This window comes from Indicator indicator, chromosome 21, assembly GCF_027791375.1.
Source record: "Indicator indicator isolate 239-I01 chromosome 21, UM_Iind_1.1, whole genome shotgun sequence".
Lineage (NCBI taxonomy): Eukaryota > Metazoa > Chordata > Aves > Piciformes > Indicatoridae > Indicator > Indicator indicator.
Genome location: NC_072030.1, coordinates 19,348,164 through 19,368,086, shown reverse-complemented (window position 1 = coordinate 19,368,086; position 19,923 = coordinate 19,348,164). Strand labels below are relative to the sequence as shown.

At 50.9% G+C, this 19,923-nt stretch overlaps 1 protein-coding gene across 1 annotated transcript; it reads left to right on the top strand.

Moving 5' to 3' along the window:
- The first annotated feature begins 1,362 nt into the window (after window positions 1-1,362).
- INAFM2 (InaF motif containing 2) lies at window positions 1,363-1,833 on the top strand. The gene has a single exon (XM_054390462.1). The coding sequence runs from the start codon at window positions 1,363-1,365 to the stop codon at window positions 1,831-1,833; it is 471 nt and encodes a 156-aa protein (XP_054246437.1).
- Window positions 1,834-19,923: the final 18,090 nt, after the last annotated feature.

Sequence of the window (19,923 nt, the reverse complement as noted above, 5' to 3'; positions counted from 1 at the left end):
CCCAAGACAACTGTGGTCAGTTCACAGATTTTTTGAACACCTTAATCTCTAGATTTTTTTTTTTGGTAGCACCTTAAAAGTCAGGTACAAAGGGTAAGTCCACACTGCAGCCTGAAGAAGCAATGACTACATGCTAAGGGAGACGAAGATGCTGAGCTGAAGGCAGTGTCTCTGGAGTTGCACAGATCAGTTTTAATGCCCGAGTCCCAAGGAGTGAATAGGAGGGGGACAACAGAGTTGGATTAAAAAACAAACTGAAGATCTGCTAGATGAAAAAAAGGTCCAAACTCAATCTTAAGGTTGTGCTCTGTAGCACAAACCCCCAAAAGTCTCTGGCCTCAAACAGCTCAGTGACTCAGGTAAAGCAGAGGAAAGTTGTGCCAAGAGCTTACCAGGTTACAGACTTCTCCTTTGAAATGCAAAGATGGCACAGCAAACAACTGCTGGAACAGAAGAAGCCAGAGGAGAAAAAGCTGGATCAAACTCATCCCCAGGAAAAAAACAGCCTGAAAAGGGAAAGAGAAAATCCATTTTGTAAGAATCACTGTGAAACCATGTGTACCACTTCAACATAGAGCCCGAACTGTGGCCTCCATACGGCAGAGTAGAGGGACTGGCAAATTGCCCTCGACCTGCTGGCCACGCTTTTGTTCATGGTCCCCAGGAGACAATTTGCCTTCTTGGCCACAAAAGCACATTGCACACAGGCAGTCTGTTGTCTCCAAGCACTCCCGGCTCCTTCTCCTTGGAGCTGCTTCTCAGCAGGTCACCCCACACCTGTACCGGTGCGGGGGGTTACTGCCTCCTAAGGACAAGACCCTCCAGTTGCCCTGGTTGAACTTTACGAACCTCACTGCAACCCTACAGTGAGCAGGGCCCCGTGCTCCTACCGCTGGCTTTGGTGGGCAGCTAAGGACACATGGGAGGCTCCAATAAGCCGGCATGAAGATGGACGCAGGACCAGGCCACGGGGTACACAGAACTGCCACGGCCACCTCCCCGATCCAGCAGCTACCACTACCGCGCTGGCAGAGAACCCTCCCGGCCATTGCTCCTTTAACCGCCCCCTCCCGCCGCCTTTGCCCCTTTAAGCCCCTCCCCGAGCACCCGCCCGCGGCCGGCGGAGCAGCGCGGGCCGCGGGCAGCGCTTGGGAGGCGGCGGTGGCGAGCAGCCGGCTCCTGGCTGTGCGGGTGGAAGGCGGCACAGAAGCGGCGGCAGGGAGCTGGTTCCCAGGCAGCTGGTTCCCAGGCAGCGGCATGTCGTGAGCAAAGCGACTGAGCGGCGCGGAGCCGAGCTGGGCCTCACCCGCTGCACCCACCACGGAGGGGCCGGTGGAGCAGCGGGCCAAGTGCCGGGCCCCCATGAAGGAGAAGGAGGTGGGGGCGGAGCGGGGCAAGCCCGCCACTTACACCGGGGACAAGAAGGCTCGCATGGCGGCCAAGACCAACAAGAAGTGGGTGCGCCTGGCCACCGTGCTGGCCTACGTCCTCTCCGTCTCGCTGGCCGCCATCGTCCTCGCCGTCTACTACAGCCTCATCTGGCAGCCGGTGCGTGGCGGCGGCGGCTCCGCTTCCAGCCCCGGCCCCGCCGCAGCCGCCACCTCCTCTTCGTCCTCGCAGCTCCGCGCTGTCCCGCCGCTGCCGCCGGGCGGCGGGGCCGGTCCAGGACAGGAGGCTCCGCCAGCGTCGCCGCGGACGGGCCCCGACCCCCGCGGCCTCGCCCACACCGATCGCCCGGACACGTCGCAGCAGCCGCCGCCACCCGGGACCGAGCTGGACGCGGGGGACAGTGCTGCCGCTGCCGCGCTGCAGCGGGTGCAGGGGAGCCCCTGAGGAGGCGGCCGGCAGCGCGCGGGGCCCGGAGGGAGGACAGCGGGGCTCGGTCGCGCTGCAGCCCGGGAGGCCGAGGCCGACCCCCGGGGGAGATGTCCGCCGAGGCCCGCAGGAGGATGGAGGCCGACAGGGGGCTGCCGGAGGTGGGATGGGGTCGGGAGAGCCCCGAGGAGCTCAAGCTGGAGACTGACCCGGACTTTGCCTCGGTACCACGGCGGTGGCTTCCCTCTTTTCCCCCCCATTTTTCATCCAAAGGGAGTTCTGCGTCTGCGTTCTTTTTTCTCTCCAGGGCTAGGCTTCCCCCTTCGAATTCCTCTGCTGGTTTTGTCGCTGTTACCACCTACCCATGGATATCCCTGTCCCACATCCCTCACTATTTACCGGACCAGCTGGGAACATGATGAATTTAGAGGCTGTAAACCATGTTTAAGTAAAAAGAAAAATCAAGTCCAGTTTTGTTTAACGATTACCATAAACTTATTTAAAATCCATGTGGAAGGTAAATTGACTTGTTTACTATATTAAAATATTTTCCCAATATGAAAGTCTCTGCAGCACAGCATGTTCTCTTCAGTGGTGGGATGGGTGGATTGGGAGGAATGCCCAGCTGGTGGGCTCTCCAGGTAGCAAAAGTGGTTTGCCCATTCTAAAGGGCAGCTGTGGCATTTGATGATGTTGATTCATTTGTCATTAATCTCCTTAGGTGACGCTGGAGGAGCCTCTGTGCATGCCTCAATCCCACTGATGATGGCAGCTCAGCACGGGTGATGGCAGATAGTTTGATCTTCCCTGGCAGAAAAGCTAAACCCAGATCTGGTACTCTCTTCCCTGGAGCTGCTGCAGTAAGCATGGGTGGGCAGCTGTGGTGGGTGTGCTGCAAGGTGTTTCTTGGCTCCTTTATCCCTGCTCTTGCCTGCATAGCATCACTGATCTTAGAGACACCTCCCAAAACCTTAGTGGCATCCTGGATGTAGTGGTATCAGGAGACAGGGCTGTGCCATCCAGCTCCTGATGTGCCCTGGGACACATCCCAGTTTGCCCTGTAGCCTGCAGAAATGTTCTCTGCAGCTGTGTTCATGGATGAGCTGTGCAAAAATCGTGGCTTTTCCCAACTGTGGGGTGTGGGCTTTTGGCTGGGGAGCTGTGCGACCTCTTGTTCTGAGCAGCTGCTCTTCAGATTGATGGTTTTGGTTGAATGCCTTAACTGTGAGGCTGCCAGGCTGTTCTGTGTCCCTGGAGTTCAGATTTCTGCTGAGGAATAAAAAGAATAAAATGTCTGCAGCTCTGAGGAGATGCAGGCATTTAAGCTGTGCACATCACAAAAGTGCTGAAAAATACAGCACTGGAATGTTTAAAGTTGAGGGGGAAAAGAGCTGTTTTGTACCTAAATGGGAATGTTTAGGACTGGTGGTGGTGTGTTAAGCCTGCATCTGTTGAAGAGAGAAACATGAGTAGAGGGCTCCCAGACAGAAATTAAGTGGGGGGAAGAGTATGGGTGTGAGCTTGCACTCTCCTTTTCCATCGTCTGGAGAGCCTGCAGGGAAGTCTCTCCAGCATTGTTAATGTGTTAGAGAAGAAGGTTGGCTGATTGGGAAGGAAAGAAAAAAGATCAGTATTTAGTCATTTTAGTCCAAAACATGTGTGTGATCATTTCCACCCTTCTGCAGGGCAGGTTGAGGAGCTGGTGAAGGTGCTGCAAGCCCAAAGCTGTGGCTCTAGCAGGTGGTTTCCCTGCCACCCTGTTACCTCCTGAGCAGCCTCTAAACTCTTTCTGCTTATGCCCTGCAGTGGCTGGGCTGCTGGTGTCCTGGCAGCATTACCAGGTCTGGGTGTAGCTCTGTGTGGCAGTGGGTGACTTTGTCCCTTGGCAGTTATACCTGTGGCAAGTTGAGGCCCATGGGTGGGGCCGCCACATGTGGGCAATATCTCTGGGTCCTGCTAAGGTTGCTCTCCTTGGTGTACCTCTCTGGTTGCAGAGTGAAAGGCTTTCCACAGCTCTCTGAGGGAGCAATGAGTGAAAGAGAAACACACCAGGCCCATTGTCTGGTGCCAGCTGAGTTTAGTCTGTTTTTTGGCTTTGGTACTAAAAGCAGAACTAGTTGGGAAGCATCGCTGGGGTGGAGCTTATGTTTAATGGGAAGAATCGCTGGGAGGGGCTTGTGTTTAACTTTTAGACCTTTTGGAGATAAATAAAAGCAGGGTGGAATGATACAGATGGTGAGATTTCATAGCATCATAGAATCATTAAGGTTGGAAAAGACCTTTAAGATCAAGTCCAGCCATAATCCAGCTACCATGACCATTTCTCTGGTCCTGGCCTGCAGCTTGGACTTGGTGGATCTCCAATGGATCCAGTGTACACTGGAGGTACTTGGACTCCTGGCATTTCTCACTTTCCGTACAAGTTCTCTCACAGCTAATCAAGCATGGCTGGGAGAGCAGATGGAAAAGAAAGTGGATTGAGTCACATGGATGAACCTGCTCCAACCAACTCTGTAACTGCGGAGTGGAGCTATGAATTCAGGAGCAGGAACAGCTTCAAGCTCTTCACCTGGCTGGTGGTTTTGGTGGCACAGGATCTCTGGGACAGCCACAGTGTTCAGATCTTTGTCAAAGGGAATAGACCCACTGCTGTCTGTAGCCTCCTGTTTGGGTGCTAAAAATAGTTGATGAGGCAGTAGGGAGATTGTTGTGGCTGTCTTTGTTCCTCTATGAAAGTGCAAGCTTGAGGAGCTCCCAGACTCTGGTTTTGCATCTTCTCCTCTGCTGGCAAATTGGGATTTCAGTGAAACACTTCAATTTTTGAATCTTGTTACAACCGGATTTGGAGCATCTTGTCATTTCTCTGCTATGGTACTAAGTATGTGATGGAAAAGTTTGTCTTGTAAAGATGCAAAAGGAGTGCAGGCTGCTGGGAGCTGTGATTTCAGCAAGCCTTGTTCTCCCTTTTGGACCTAAATTCTTCAGCTAAAATCTCTTCTACACCCTTGTCCCAGCCAGGAATCAGTTAGTCTTCTGTATGACAAGTGTGCTCCTCTTGAGGTACTGCCATTGCCAGCCTCTACTTGCTGCTCTCTTCATGACAAACTGTCCCAGAAATCAGTGACTAAGTGCACTCTGCAAATACTTCTAAGCACCAAAAATGGCTTGTCTGGGCTGGTTTCTAGGTGTGAGCAGAGTGTTTGAAATCCAGGGTACTAGGGATTTTTTGGGAAGTAGGTTGGCTGCGACAGATAACAGCTGGATTGTCACCTTGGACTGAGAATTCTTGCATCTTATTGCCATCTTTGTTCTGAGACATCATCTGCATCTGAACTGAAATTTTTCGTGCCCTAAAATGGTGTGGTCACCAGTCTCGGGTGAAGCTGAGGTTTAAAAGGCAGACTGTCTCCTCATCTTTGTATTACTTCAGCTCCAATTCACTCTCTCTTCGATGCTCCTCAAAAAGAGCTAACAAGGTCAGTTCTGGTAGTGGAATTGTGTCAGGGCAGATAAGGCACAGGCTTGTAGCAGCAGGATGAGGGGTGATGGTGTTAAATTGGAAGAGGGGAGGCTTAGATTGGAGATTAGGAAGAAATTCTTGAGAGTGAGGGTGGTGAGATCCTGGAACAGGTTTGCCCAGGGAGGTTGTGGCTGCCCCCTCCCTGGAGGTGTTCAAGGCCAGGTTGGATGAGGCCTTGGGCAACCTGGGCTGGTGGGAGGGGTGTCCCTGTCCATGGCAGGGGGGTTGAAACTGGATGATCTTCAAAGTCCTTTTCAACCCAAACCAGTCTGTCATTCCTAGATGGAAATGGCTGAAGCCTCCTGGGTGTTGGTGGTAAGGATTTTTTGAGTTCCACAGAAGCTGTTGCTGCAGACAGAATTGTTTTGTGCTTCCTGTGTGAGCAGATCTGTGAGAGGGGAGATGTCTGGAAGTGAGTTTTGGTGAGGAAGATAACTAAACTTGAGGGAAATGTTGAGCTGAGGTCTTTGTTTTAGTGATAGAAGGCAGTTAATGAGAGTCTCACAACTTGGAAGTGTGGGTGCTTCCAAGCTTCTGAGCATTGGGGAGTGGTCCGCAGAGCATGTCTGGTGTGGGAGTGGGAGTTATTTAGCCTGAAGAAGAGGCTGAGAGGAGACCTCATTGCTCTGTACAGCTAACTGAAAGAAGGTTGGAGAGAGAAGTCAAAACTAACCTTGGTGGACTGCTCTGGAAAGGGTTCTGCACAAAAGGGGATGTGTTACTGGTAGCCTGCTGCGAGTCCTGGAGGTGCTGAAGAGGGGAATGGTGTAAGAAATAATCCTTCCCAAGCTGGAGCATACAGCTAAGGAGGTGAAGCTTGACTTTGGGCTATTTCGCATGTGTTCAGAGGCAGCTGTGGAAGAGCCTCGTGTCTGGACAGCTATTGTGTCACTGCTCTAAGCTGGTGTGATCAGGAACCCACCATGCTATTCCCAGTACAGTGGCTTTGCTAGTCAGTAGCTGCAGAGTCCTTCAGGCTGTGAACTGGTGGAGCTGCTGTTGTACAACCTTGCCAAGAGAACTGAACTTCACAGCTCTGCTGTACCCTGCTCCTGCTCTGTGCCTCTAATTCACTTAAAAAGCTTTCCTCATAACTTAAAAAGACCTTACTGATGCTTTACACAGCAAGACTGCTGAATAATGCAAGTTGAGCTTTAGGCTGCCCTGCCATTTATAACCAGTTTTATCTGGAGGGGAACTGGTGTGGCAGATTAGTGAATGCTCCTGTGATTTCTCTTTCTAGGCTCTGTACAGGGCTGCCCTTGCCAGTGGTCTGCGGGGTGAGCTCCTGCTGTAGGTGTTTCCTTGGTTGAGATGGGAATGGAGAGCTGGGACTGCTGTCAAGACTTTGTGGTGTTGCCTCCACAGGAGTTGTCAGTTGGAAACTGAAGTATCTCCAACTTGATCCAGATGTGGTTTTGTCCTTGGCTTGAGGGTTTTTAAATCAATCTCTTTGTACTGAAACTGATTCATGTCTGAAATCAGTCTTGAAATGAATTGAGGAAGGAGGTGATTTTGCCTCTCTGCTCTCATGAGACTTCACCTGGAGTGCTGCATTCATGAAGCTCTGCAGTCCTCAGCACAGGAGAGATACGGACCTCTTAGAGCAGGTCAAGAGGAGGCCACAAACATGATCCAAGGGCTGGAAATCCTCTGCTGGGAGGCCAGGCTGAGAGAGCTAGGGAGAGTTCTGGAGAAGAGAAGGCTCCACTGAGACCTTCTGGTGGCCTTTCAGTGCTTAAAGGGGCTGAGGAGAAGACTGGGGAGCAGAGCCTGTTGTGACAGGATAAGGGGTAATGGTTTGGAACTAAAAGAGAGAGACTCAGACTGGAGAGAAGGGAAAAAGTTGGCACTGAGGTTGGTGAGACCCTGGCCTAGGTTGCCCAGAGAGGTGGGAGATGTCCCATCCCTGGAACCATTCCAGATCAGGTTGGTTGGGGCTCTGAGCAATCTGCTTTAGTTGGAGTTGTCTGGGCTGACTGCAGGGGATTGGATGAGATGAGCTTTAAAGATCCCTTCTAACCTAAAGAGAAGTTGGCATTCCACAACTTCATGAATTTTAGCCACAGAGTTGCTGTGTTGAAACTGGTGGTCCGTTTTGCCAAGAAGATGCCTAGCTGCAAGCTGCTCATTTGGTTTAAAGGGTTTACAGCTCAAGACTCTCTGGTGCTTTCCTGTTGCCCAAAAGATCTAGAGTAAGTTCCACAAAATCCCTGAACTACCAACCTCTGCTGGAAGGAATCCTCTGTAGATAGATAACTTTGCACTTTGCAAGCTGCTGTCACATTTGCTTGCATGAGAAGTGCTGTGGCAGTGAGAAGGCTTTGATGCCTCTCTAAAGTCATCACTGCAGTGAGCTTTTTGGGTGAAGGAGCTAAGCTAGCCCAAGGGTTGAGCACTTTCCTAAGGGGTAAGCAAGTTAAATTGGAGCTCTTGCTCTAAAAAGCAGAGATTACTGATTCAGTTCAGAAAAGTCCACATGTGGGACTGAAAAACACTAAGAAACTGGAGATTTTTTTAACTTATGGCAACTTTTATTTCATATAAATAATCCTTCTACATCAGAGTTTTCAGCTTTTTAGTCTTTTCTCTCACCATAAAGAAGAAATAGCCACAGTCTTCTGAAAACTTGCAATCCAGGCACCAATCAAAGTCCATTTGAGCAAAGTGTTAATGAGCAGGGGAAAAAAAAAGACACTTAGAACAGGCACTATCTGTACAGTGCCATCACAAAGCTTGGAAGAGACCCAGTCCTTCCTCAGTATCATTAAATGCAAAATTATTTGGCTTTGCAGGAGAAAAAAAGAGGAGGCAATGGGAGGAAAGTGATGGTTTTCCTTTCAACAAGGAGTCTGGGATGGTAAGACACAACAGTTGCAGGTAGGGTTTTATCTCTACAACCAAACTGCTGGAGCAGGGGCAGCGTAAAATTTTCTACCTGGCTGGGTGCCCAAATGCTGCTGAGGTGCCACAAGCTCTTGATCTGAGGGTGTATTTTGCATGGACCATGAGGCAAGGCAGCTTCTGGTGTGTGCTGGCAAGGACTCAGCCTGCCTGAATGAAAAATAATCATAAATGAAACAATAAAACAGCTGTAAGCAGGTTTTTGAGCCAGTCAGATAAGGAAAAAATCAGTCTTTAACAGCAATGAAGATCTCCAGGACTTGGAGCACTTTTACAGTCTGCCTTTTTTGTGCCTGCTGGATACCCAGCCTGAGCTTTGGGTGGGGTGAAGATGTTTCTGTTGATAAAACATGCACAGTCTGTTGCTTGATAATACCTGGTCTGAAGCAAATAAACTCTCCTGAATTTGGGCAGCAGAGGAAATTCTCAGGCTTGTCCCTCATATGGATCTAAGTTTTGTGGGGGGGAAAAAAAATCTCTGTGCAAAGATTTGTTTATTAAAGCAGCATACGGCATTTCTGTCCACACATACTACCCTTTCCTCCAAAGCATCTCTTGCTCTTCTGGTTAGCAAATAGGTCGTGCAATGAAATCAGATCCATCTCCACTCAGCTATCCACGTTTATTTACTCGTGCCTCACGTTTCAGAGCAGCACTTCAAGGTGAGGGTAACACCCCCTGTGCTCTGCATTTAGTCAGGAATCAGAATCATAGAATTGTTTGGGTTGGAAAAGATCTCCAAGACCGAGTCTAACCATCAACCCAACATCACCATGGCCATCAAATCATGTCCCAGAGAGCCATGGCCACACATTTCTTGAACACCTCCAGGGATGGGGATTCTACCACCTCCCTGGACAGCCTGTTCCAAGCCCTGACCACTCTTGCAGGAAAGAAATTTTTCCTTGTGTCCAACCTAAACCTCCCCTCCACAATTTCAGGCTGCTTTCTCTATCACCTGATACTAAGGAGCAGAGACCAGCCCCCACCTCACTCCAACCTCCTTTCAAGGAGCTGTAGAGAACAATGAGGTCTCTCCTCAATACAAATTGGGTTGTGTTAACTCCTCCTCCAGCAGCCACACTTCAGCTTGGTTCTACTTGCTCTGACTCTCTTTGCTGCTTGACCATCCAGGGAGCTTGGAGTTTGGCACATTTATGCTTCTAATTGCTCTTCCAGATCCCTGATTTGAAAGGTGTCCTGTAAGGCCAGGTCAAAATGTCCATGTGTCAGCTTTCACGGGAACTGCTCCCCCCTTATCCAGCACAAGGCTGCAAAAGGCACAACCAGGAAGGTGAAAGCATTCAGCAGGAAGCCTTAGGCCTTTGCAGAATCACAGAATGTTAGGTGTTGGGAGGGACGTCTGGAGATCACTGAGTCCAACGCTCCTGCCAAGGCAGGGTCACTTTGAGAAGGTCACACAGGAACATGCCCAGGCAGGTTTGGAATCTCTCCAGAAATGGAAACTCCACCACCTCTCTGGGCAGTCTGCTCCAGGCCTCTACCATCCTTAAACTAGAGAAATTCCTCCTCCTGTCACTGGGCACCACTGAACAAAGCCTGGTCCCATCCTCCTGACACCCACCCTTGAAGTATTGATCAGCATTGATGAGATCCCCCTCAGTTCAGCTCTGGTGTGGCCTGGGTCCTGTTGCAAACTCTTCTGTGCAGTATGGGGGAGAAGCAGGTGACTGCATTTGTGCTGCCTTCCTTGCCCTGTTTGGCAAATGGCACTGCAGGCACCCACAGCTGCTGGAGCCTGGCCAGTGTTGGGAGGGAGTAGGGTGTCCTTCTGAGCTCCGTGTGCGTCCTCCAGCAGCCACCTCAGCAGAAAGCCCAGCCTCCTGACCTGCTGATCCTCTGCTGCTTGTGTCTTGCCACATCTCACAGGAGGAGGGAGGCTGCTCCAGGCTGAGATATAAGACTGCAGAATGGGTTGGGTTGGAAGGGACCTTCAAGATCATCTAGTTCCAACCCCCCTGCCAGAGACACCTTCCAGTAGACCAGGGTGTTCAAGGCCCTGACGCTGATGTGCTTGTCAAAAGCACCTGCACCATACAGCTAACCAAAGACTCCTCTGTCCCCTTTGTGTCCTGCAGCCTGTGGCACTACTGCACCCCCTGCCAGCACTTCAGCCACCTACAACCCTGCTCTCAACACCCCTTTGTCACCCACCTACTGACCCACAATTTCACCACCCCTCACCCTAACTCCTGCTCCCTGCCCAGCAGCCAGGGAGAAACTCCCCTAGCGCCTGTCAGCCTGTGTGGGAGGGAAGGGGGGAGTGTGCCTAGAGACCTGCATTTTAGCTTGAAACAGAATTAATTAATTAACTAAAATAAAGTGCATGCCATTGAGGTGTCATTGGCTTGCCACTCAGCTGCAGTAGAGGCAAAACAAACACAAAGCACAAGTGATGGTGCCTCCTTTGTAAATTGGGGGTGTGCAGCCTTCTCTGTCCTTTGGGATTGGGATGGGGAAGGGTGAGGCCAAAACAGCTGAGTGAGGGTGGACAAAGGAAGACCCCAAGTGTTATGAATGGTACTGAAGGGCACAGGGCAGGTGCTGAAAGCTGGTTTCATAGGAGATCAAAGAGTGAGGACAAGCTTGTGCGCGTCTTCTCATCCACCACCTTCAGCATGTTATCCTGTGAAAGGAGAGCAGAGACAGCAGTGGGATGAGCAGTCTTCAGGGAACTGCTGAGCAGTAAATGAAAAATGACTGCTGAGCCTCAGGCTGACCTTCCTGCAGGGCTGGGGCTGCTTGAGAGCCACCAGAGACCCAGCTGCTACATCCCAGGGCAGCAGTGAGGACTCTGTGGCCCACGGGATGAACTGAGCCTCCAAATCTGGATGAAACATGCTCCCAATCCTCCTCTGTGTTAGGTAAGACAACTTTCTCCTTTTTGTCTCAAGAGCAGTAATCTTTATGTGGTTTTGTGGCTCAGTAAGAGGAGAGGCTGATTTGGGGTTGGCCTTTGTGGTACTCTTTTGTGAGACCTGGCTTGGGGGTACCCAAGCCAGCACTTAGAGAATTATAGAATCATGAAGGCTGAAGAAGACCTCTAAGATCATCGAGTCCAGCTTTCTGCCAAACACATCCATGGCTACCAAACCATGTTCCAAAGTGCCACATCTACTCATTTTCTGACCACCTCCAGGAATGGTGTATGCTATTTTCTCTGGAGAGAAACCTAACCCATGAGAGGAGCCTGCTGTCCTGTAGCTGCCTCCAGACCCAGAGAGGTTGATTTTAGTTGGCAAAGGCAGACATGTTTTGTCCTCCAGTTGTTTGGGTGCTGCTCAGATCTGCTGAGCTGCCATTTCCCTACATCCGTGGTTAAATCCACAGATCTGCTGATGCAGATTTCGTCACCTAAGGCTCCCAAGAAATGACAGAGGGAGAGATAAAAACAGATCAAACCCCATGAAGGCAGAAGAGGTGATATGTGTTTGTACAACCCCATGGATCAGTACAGACTGGGGCTGATGGCTGCAGAGCCGCTCTGGGAAAAAGGACCTTTGAGTGCTGGTGGACAACAGGAAGCCCAGGAGCCAGCAATGTGCCCTTGTGGCCAGGAAACCAAATGGGTGTTCTGGGGGCCATGAAAAAGAGTGTGGCTAGCAAGTTAGGGGGGGATGGGGGGTAGGTTTCTTCCCCCTCTACTCTGCCCTGGTGAGGCCACATCTGGAGTACTGGGTCCTATTTCTGGGCTCCCCAGTTCCAGAGAGTCAGGGAACTACTGGAGAAAGTCCAGTCCACCCTCACTGTAAAGAATTTCTTCCTAATCTCCACTCTAAATCTCCCTTCTTCCAGCTCAAAGCCATAACCCGTCATTCTGTCACTACAAGGTCTTGTAAAGAGTCCCTCTCCAGGTTCCTTGTAGCCTCCTTTAGGTACTGGCAGGCCACTCTAAGGTCTCCCTGGAGCCTTCTTTCCTCCATGCTAATCACTGTGTCTAATTAGTAAGAGAAGTAATTAATTCAGATCCCACCAGCTGTGGCTGTGCGGTCTCACTCGTGCACAGAGAGAAGGTGTCTGTGCTGCAAGGATAGTGCTGTGGAAGAGGGAGAATGGTCTGCCAGCACCCAGAGCACTGGGCTGTCACCAAGACCTTTGAAACCCTTAACAATAAACAGTCAACAGCAAGCAGAGCTGGCTGTGGAGCAGCTCAGACCTGGCAGATCATTTTACAGTATCTGGACCACCAAGTGCAACTCAAAATCTCCTTCCTGGCCCTTCCCAATAGCATTAAATCCCTAGGGTGTGCTGCTGCAGCACCGAGCACCCCCTTGGCAGCAGGATATGGCCAGCCCCATCCGTTGCACACACAGGGCTGTGAAAAATGTCTCCAGCAATAGGCTCTGACTCTCGGCTGTGGGTGGCATCGATTGCTGCAGGCCCTCAGGTCTGATCTCAGGGCAGTGCCTTATTAGATATCCGTTGCTGTGTCCGTACATGATTCCTTTAGAGGTTTCCTTTTCATGCAAGCCAAGCTGATTATAACAGAATTACAGGATGGTAGAGGTTGGAAGGCACCTCTGGAGATCACTGAGTCCAACCCCCCTGCCAAGGCAGGGTCACCTAGAGAAGGTCACACAGGAACATGTCCAGGAAGGTTTGGAATCTCTCCAGAGATGGAGCCTCCACCACCTCTCTGGGCAGCCTGCTCCAGGGCTCCACCACCCTTAAAGAAGTTCCTCCTCATGTTCAGATGAACTTCTGATGTTCCAGTTTGTGCTCATTGCCCCTTGTGCTGTCACTGGGCACCATGGAACAAAGCCTGGTTGCATCCTGGCACCCACCCTTGAAGTATTGATCAGCATTGATAAGATCCCCCTCAGGCTGCTCTTCTCCAGCCTAGAAAGTTCCTCAGAGAGATGTTCCGGTCCCTTCAGCATCTTTGTAGCCCTTTGCTGTACCTTTTCCAGCAAGTCCTTGTCTCTCTTGATCCTCAAGTCCCTGTCCCCATCCTCTTGCCCCCCACCCTTTATCTCTTGCTAAGCACTGATCAGATCCCCTTCAGGCTGTTCTCCAGGCTCAACAGCCTCAGGGCTCTCAGGCCTTCCTCCTCACAGAGATGCTCCAGGCCCCTCAGCATCTTTCCAGCCTCCACTGGACTCTCTCCTGTAGTTCTCTGTCTCTCTAGAACTGGGGACCCCAGAACTGGACATTATCTGCCTTGCATTTCCCAGCCTGACAGCACCTGGTTGGACATAGAATGTCACTGGGATGACTTTTGCAGTCAAGCTAACATTGTAGAAGCTACTGGTTAAACCTCACATCATGAGAGTAGATGTACATGAGGTCCTTGAAGACTACAGCTGAATGCAGTTTGGCCCTTTTTTCTTCAGCTGAGGCTAGTGCTATCCATCCTCTGCTTGGGTTGGAAGGCATTGTTTTGTTGGGTGTCTCCTGGGACAGGTCCAGAGCTCTCAGAGGGAATTTTATTCTTAGTGAAACACTGAGACAATCTGGTGAGATACCACAAGGCACACTCAGATGCGCCTTGCAAGGACCATCTGCTAAGCATCATCACACCACCTTTTCTCCCTTGGCTTTTTTAAAGTGGCTGTATCTATCTGCTGTTCCAGCATGTGCTGTGAGGCCAGAGAAAAGATGTCTAAGATCATGAGGCATCTTCTACCTAGTCTGGTGGTCATTGGGTAGAATGTTGGACTTGATTGTAGAGGTCTTTTCTAACCTTTATGATCCTATGATTCTACTCCCTGCCAAGGCATGCTGGTCAGGCCCTGAAGGTGAGAAGAGTCCCTGCTTCAATCATGGAATGCTTCCAAGCCACCTGCCACCTCTGACAGGTAACAACCTCTTTCTAATTTTCCCAGATTTATTTATGGGCTCCCTCACAACATTGGTCCTTCTCCTTCCGCCAGTCTTGTTTTCTGGCTTGACTGTTTCTCCTCCTTCACTGGCGCTCACTACCCTGTTGTATTTACAGAGATCCCACCTCCATCCTTGCTGCTTTCATTTTGCTAGACTAAACAGCCACTTCCTGAGCATCCCTGGAGCCCTTCCCTGTGGCTCTCCAGTCCTTTTTCCCAGAACCATTCTCACATAATCCCTGGTTTCCAATGTTAGCAATATTTTCCCATGGCATGCTACAAGAAGGGCTTCCCATCACTCCAGAGGTATAAAGATAATTCTGCCAAGTTCTGCATTCAGCCACACTGTGTCCCAATTCTGCATAAGGATGAGGAGAAACTTCTTTGGTGTGAGGGTGCTGAAGCCCTGGAGCAGGCTGCCCAGAGAGGTTGTGGAGTCTCCTCTGAAGGCTTTCAAGACCCATTTGGGTGTGTTCCTGTGTGACCTGCCCTGGGGTGACCCTGTCTTGGTTTAGGAGGTTTACGTTGGATATGAAGAACGATTTATTTACTGAAAGAGTGGTCAGGCATTGGAACAGGCTGCCCAAGGAGGTGGTGGAGTCACTGTCCCTGGAGGTGTTCAAGAAAGGTGTGGCCATGGGGACATGGCTTAGTGGCCATGGTGGTGTTGGGTTGAGGTTTGGACTCTGTGATCTTAGAGGTCTCTTTCAACCCAAACAATTCCATAATTCTCTGATTCTCCTGAAGCTTGAGGAAGCTGGTATGTCCTTCAGTAGCTCTATAGCTATATTGAGAAGTGTAGGCATCTGCTTGCACTGCTTCCTGCCCCAAACTTTGGTGCTGGTTTGTATCAGACAGCTGACCTCTTCCGACCGCTCCTCCTGCAGCACTCAGTCCCTGCCTGCCTCACTCCTCTTTACGTCAGCCAGAGCTGCAAGGTCAGCTCCCTGGAGCTGCTCTGGAAATCTACCCCCAGCTGCAGTTTCTCTGAAAGATGTTAGGATTAATTTTCTCAGGAGACTTCAGGGAAAAGCTTCTGTGGTTTTTGTGTATCGTTTGCTTCTCTGGAACTTGTTGGCCACTCTCCAGGGATTCCAGTCCTGCACTTCGGGTAAATATTTATTCCTTGTTATGTGAAGCAAAGGATGAAAGCCCCACCACACTCTCTGCACTGTATATCCAACTGTTTTGAAGGTGCTAGAGGTTTTTAGTGCCATAAATAGACATTAGCAGTGGAAGCTGGTGAAACCCACATGCTGCAAGGAGGTGCTCTGCAGAAATGGGTGAGCAGCAACTGTGGTGGAGCATGAAATCTGCTGCTGCACGGGGGACAAAAGGGCTCCACAGAGCCCAGGAGCAGGGCAGGTGGAGAGCATATTATAGAATCACAGGGTGCTTTGGGTTCAAAGGGACCTTCAAGAGTTTCAGCCCCCTGCCACAGGCAGAGACACCTCCCACAAGCCCAGGCTGCTCAAGGCCTCATTCAGCCTGGCCTTCAACACCTCCAGGGAGGGGCATCCACAGCCTCCCTGGGCAACCTGTTCCGGTGTGTCACCACCCTCACTCTCAGGAATTTCTTCCCAATCTCTGGTCTCAATCTCCCCTTTCCCAGCTCAAAGCCTTCACCCCTCATCCTGTCACTACAAGCCCTTATAAAGTGTCCCTCCCCAGCTTCCTTGCAGGCCCCATCACTGATGTTCACTGTTGCTGCAGGCACCCACTGAGCTCTGGGACATGTGAGATCTGGGAACAGAGGGCACATCCATGGCAGCAGGTGATGTGAGCTGGTAGAGGATTTTCTGCTGGGTGGGAACTCCACAAAGATGAACTTTTTAGTGGTCTGATATTTTTAGATTCCTTTTGGGGCTGGCAGGTGGCATTGTGCAAATTCCTGCCATCTCCTTCCACAGCGATTTGTCAGTGACTGCAGCACATCCAAACTGAATCCCCAGTCTTTAAACCCATCCCATTAACATTTTCTGTGCAGAAAAGGTTTAACCAGTGCTCCAGTTTGGGGGTGGTGGAAAAGGAAGGGTTGAAGGAGACACAGTTCTGGTACAGGCATGGAATTTGTCGAATCTGTCTTTCAACAGGAAAGCCAATAATGTCTGACTGAGAAGTTAGACATTAGGACAAAGTTCCTCACAATGAGGGTGGTGAGACACTGGAACAAGTTGCCTGCAGAGGTGGTCGAGACACCATCCCTGGAGACATTCAAGAAGAAACTTGCTGGGGCCCTGAGCAATCTGCTCTGGTTGGAGATGTCCCTGCTGGCTTCAGGGGCAGTTGGACAAGATGACCTTTCAGGGTCCCTTCCAATCCACACATTCTATGAATCTGTGAAGTTAGTAGTTTCTGCTACCTCCTGGCAGGAAATTATGAGCCAGTCCTGACCACCTAAGATGGCACATCCCACCAGATGCTTCTCCTTAAGGCTGGTCATATCCTATGGTCCTGATTGCATTAATTCTTTCCCATTTGCTATGAACCCTCTGTACTCCAGTTGTACAGTTGTCACTCAGACTCTGTGTAACTCAGATTCTCAGCCCAGACTTCGCTCCTGTTTTCCACCAGGCACTTCAGGACATTCCCTGGTACAATGTCTGCTGGTGACATGGACAGAGAACCCAGCAAAGGTCTCCAGCTGACCTGGATTTACCAAGACAGAGCTGCTCAGTACTGGAGTGTCTGGAGAGCTGCTTGGTGGAGAAGGACCTGGAAGCGTTGACTGATAACTGGCTGAAGATGAGCCAGTGTGCGCCCAGACAGCCAAAAAGGCTGATGGCATCCTGACCTGTATCAGCAGGAGTGTGGCCACCAGGTCTAGGAACGTGATTGTCCCCCTCTACTCAGCACTGGTGAGGCCACACCGTGAATACTGGGGTCAGTTTTGGGCCCTTCATTCCAAGGACATTGAGGGGCTGGAGCAGATCCAGAGAAGGGCAACAAAGCTGGGGAAGGGTCTGGAGAATAGGGCTGATGGGGAGTGGCTGAGGGACCTGGAGTTGTCTAGCCTGGAGAAAAGGAGAAGAGACCTTCTGACTCTACTGAAAGGAGGTTGGACTGAGGTAGGGGTTGGTCTCTTCTGGCAGGGAACAAATGACAGAACAAAAAGAAACAGCCTCAAGTTGGACATGAGGAACAATTTCCTCCCAGAAAGTGTTGTCAAGGCCTGCACCACTCTGCCCAGGGAGGTGGTGAAGTGGCCACCTCTAGGGGTTTTTAAAGACTCTTGGATGTGGTGCTGAGGGATGTGGTTTAGTGGCTCAGCAGCAGCAGCAGCAGCAGCATTGTGAGCTCCAGGTGAGCAGCTGAGCTTGATGATCAAAAAGTCTCTTCCAACCCCAACAGTTCTATGGTTCCTGGAGGCTTGCATAACAAGCCATTTACCTTGCCACACGAAATCTTTCATCCACAGAGAACTTGTAGTACCATTGTTACCACCCCAGAGGGTGAAACCACCCACTCCTGCCACCTGCTGCTGTGGGATAATCTGGGAATTGTGTGGCTGACATCAGCTCAGTACAGTCAGGCTCAGGCTCTGCAGCTGAGAGTGAGCAGCTCTTAAAAGCTACACATGAGGAACCACCCACGGCCTCCCACCTGCTCTCTGGGCCATTCCCTCAGGAATACCCATTCCTTAAGGATTGTACTCAAGTTGTGAGAGGAAGCAAATAATGAGGGTGGTTTGGGCACCTGAATCCACGGTGCTAGGTACAAAGGGAAAAATAAATGTATAATTCTGCATGCTAAGAAAAAAAGCACAGCTCTTGGTGTACTGCTTTATCTTGCTGCCCTGTCAGTGTTCGGAATGATCACAAAATCATAGAATCACAGACTGGTTTGGGTTGGAAGGGACCTTAAAGATCATCTAGCATCCAGTTTGTGCCTCTTGCCCCTTGTCCCACCTCTGGGCACCACTCACGAGAGTCTGGCCCCAGCCTCTTGCCCTCTGCCCTTTATCCCTTCCGGAGCATTGCTCAGATCCCCTCTCAGGCTGCTCTTCCCCAGGCTCTCAGCCCCAGGGCGCTCAGCCTTTCCTCCTCGCAGAGATGCTCCAATCCTAGCATCTTCATAGCCTCCAGTGGACTCTCTCCAGTAATTACCTGTCTCTCTTGAATTGGGGAGACCAGAGGTGGACCAGTACTCCAGATATGGCCTCAACAGTACAGAGTAGAGGGGGAAGAGAATCTCCTTCAACCTGCTGGCCACACTCTTCTTCATGGCCCCCAGGAGACCATTTGCCTTCTTGGCCATGAGGATACGTTGCTGGCTCATGGTGACCTTGTTGTCCACCACCACTCCCAGGTTCTTCTGCTTGGAGCTGCAGGTCACCTCTCACCTGTACTGGTTGCAGGGGGTTATTCCTCCCCAGGTGCAGGATCCTTGTTGAATTTCATGAGGTTCCTCTCCCCCAACTCTCCAGCCTGGCCAGGTCAAGTGACATTTCCCTCAAGGATGCCCACACCTATGAAGTCCCTTGTGTGCCACACACCATGGCTTTACTGAACACAAGTTTCCTGTGGGTTGCCCTTTGTGCACTCCTTGCCCTAAGGCATCACCTGGAGCCAGGTACAGGCATCAGGACCAAAAAACCAAAACCAAACAGGAAAACCCTGCCAAGGACCCCAACCAACCTCAGTCAGGGGCAATCCTGAGGGACCTGGTTCCAAAGAGCTGCTTGAGGGAGAATTCCATGGAAATAAGGCAGAACTTTGCAGCTCTGTATACACACTGTGGTCTAAACCTGATGTCTGTGGAGCAGTAGGAAACAGAAGCCAGGGGAGAATGAAGGGACTGCCACCAGCTGGTGGCTATTTATGGCTGCTATCCATGGTGGTGTGCGGCCTCCCATGGGGAGCTGCAAACTTCAAACACCAGCAGGCACAGGCGTGAGACCTTTTTGCTCCAAACATGCTGATAACTTAACCCCCTTGAGCCAAATGAGCTTGTGCTGTTTGGTGGTGATTGTTCTTTGGTTGCTCCTAGGAGCCCAGCTGGACAGCCAGGCAGAGGGACTACTCTGGTTGTGCTGAGCTTGTGCTGGAGAAATCCAGGTCTTTGGGGGCTTTTTGGCTCTCAAGGAGTGTTATTAGAATCCCAGAATGGTTTGGGTGGGAAGGGACCTTTAAAGCTCACCTAGCCCAACCTCCCTGCAGTCAGCAGGGACATCTGCAACTAGAGCAGGTTGCTCAGAGCCCCAGACAATGGTTCCAAGGCATGGGGCATCCCACCTCTCTGGACAACCTGGGACAGGGTCTCACAGTCCTCAGTGTCAAACGTGTCATCTTCTCTCCAGTCTAAATCTCCCTCTCTTAGTTTAAACCATCACTTCTTGTCCTGTCACAATAGGCCCTGCTCAAAAGTCTGTCCCCAGCTTTCTTCTCTCTATTGGAGGGTCTTAACAAGGTCTATCCTCACGCTCTTTTTCTCCAGGCTGAACACCCCCAGGTCCCTCAGCTGCTCCTTAGCAGCCCTGTTCTCCAGACCCTTCCCCAGCTTTGTTACCCTTCTCTGGACATGCTCCAGCCTCTCAATGTCCTTGTTGGAGTGAAGAACCCAAAACTGAACCCAGGATTCAAGGTGTAGCCTCACCAGTGCTGAATACAGGGACACAAACATTTTCTTCCTCCTGCTCACCACACAAACTTCTTCAAACTCCTTTCCAGGAGGGCCCTGTGTTGCTGTTAATGAACATTTCTGGATGGGAATCTGGTGCTCTGTCCCATTATGACCACAGAAAAGGGGGATGTGGGGCTGTACAATAGGATAATAACCACAGTGTGGGGAGAGGGGTCAGGGACTCACCTTTTGTCTCAGGGCAAGCTGGTACAATCTTTG

Bases quoted from the DNA above. Each gene is read 5' to 3' on its own strand.
- INAFM2 (XM_054390462.1), top strand. From the start codon at position 1,363: ATGAAGGAGAAGGAGGTGGGGGCGGAGCGGGGCAAGCCCGCCACTTAC.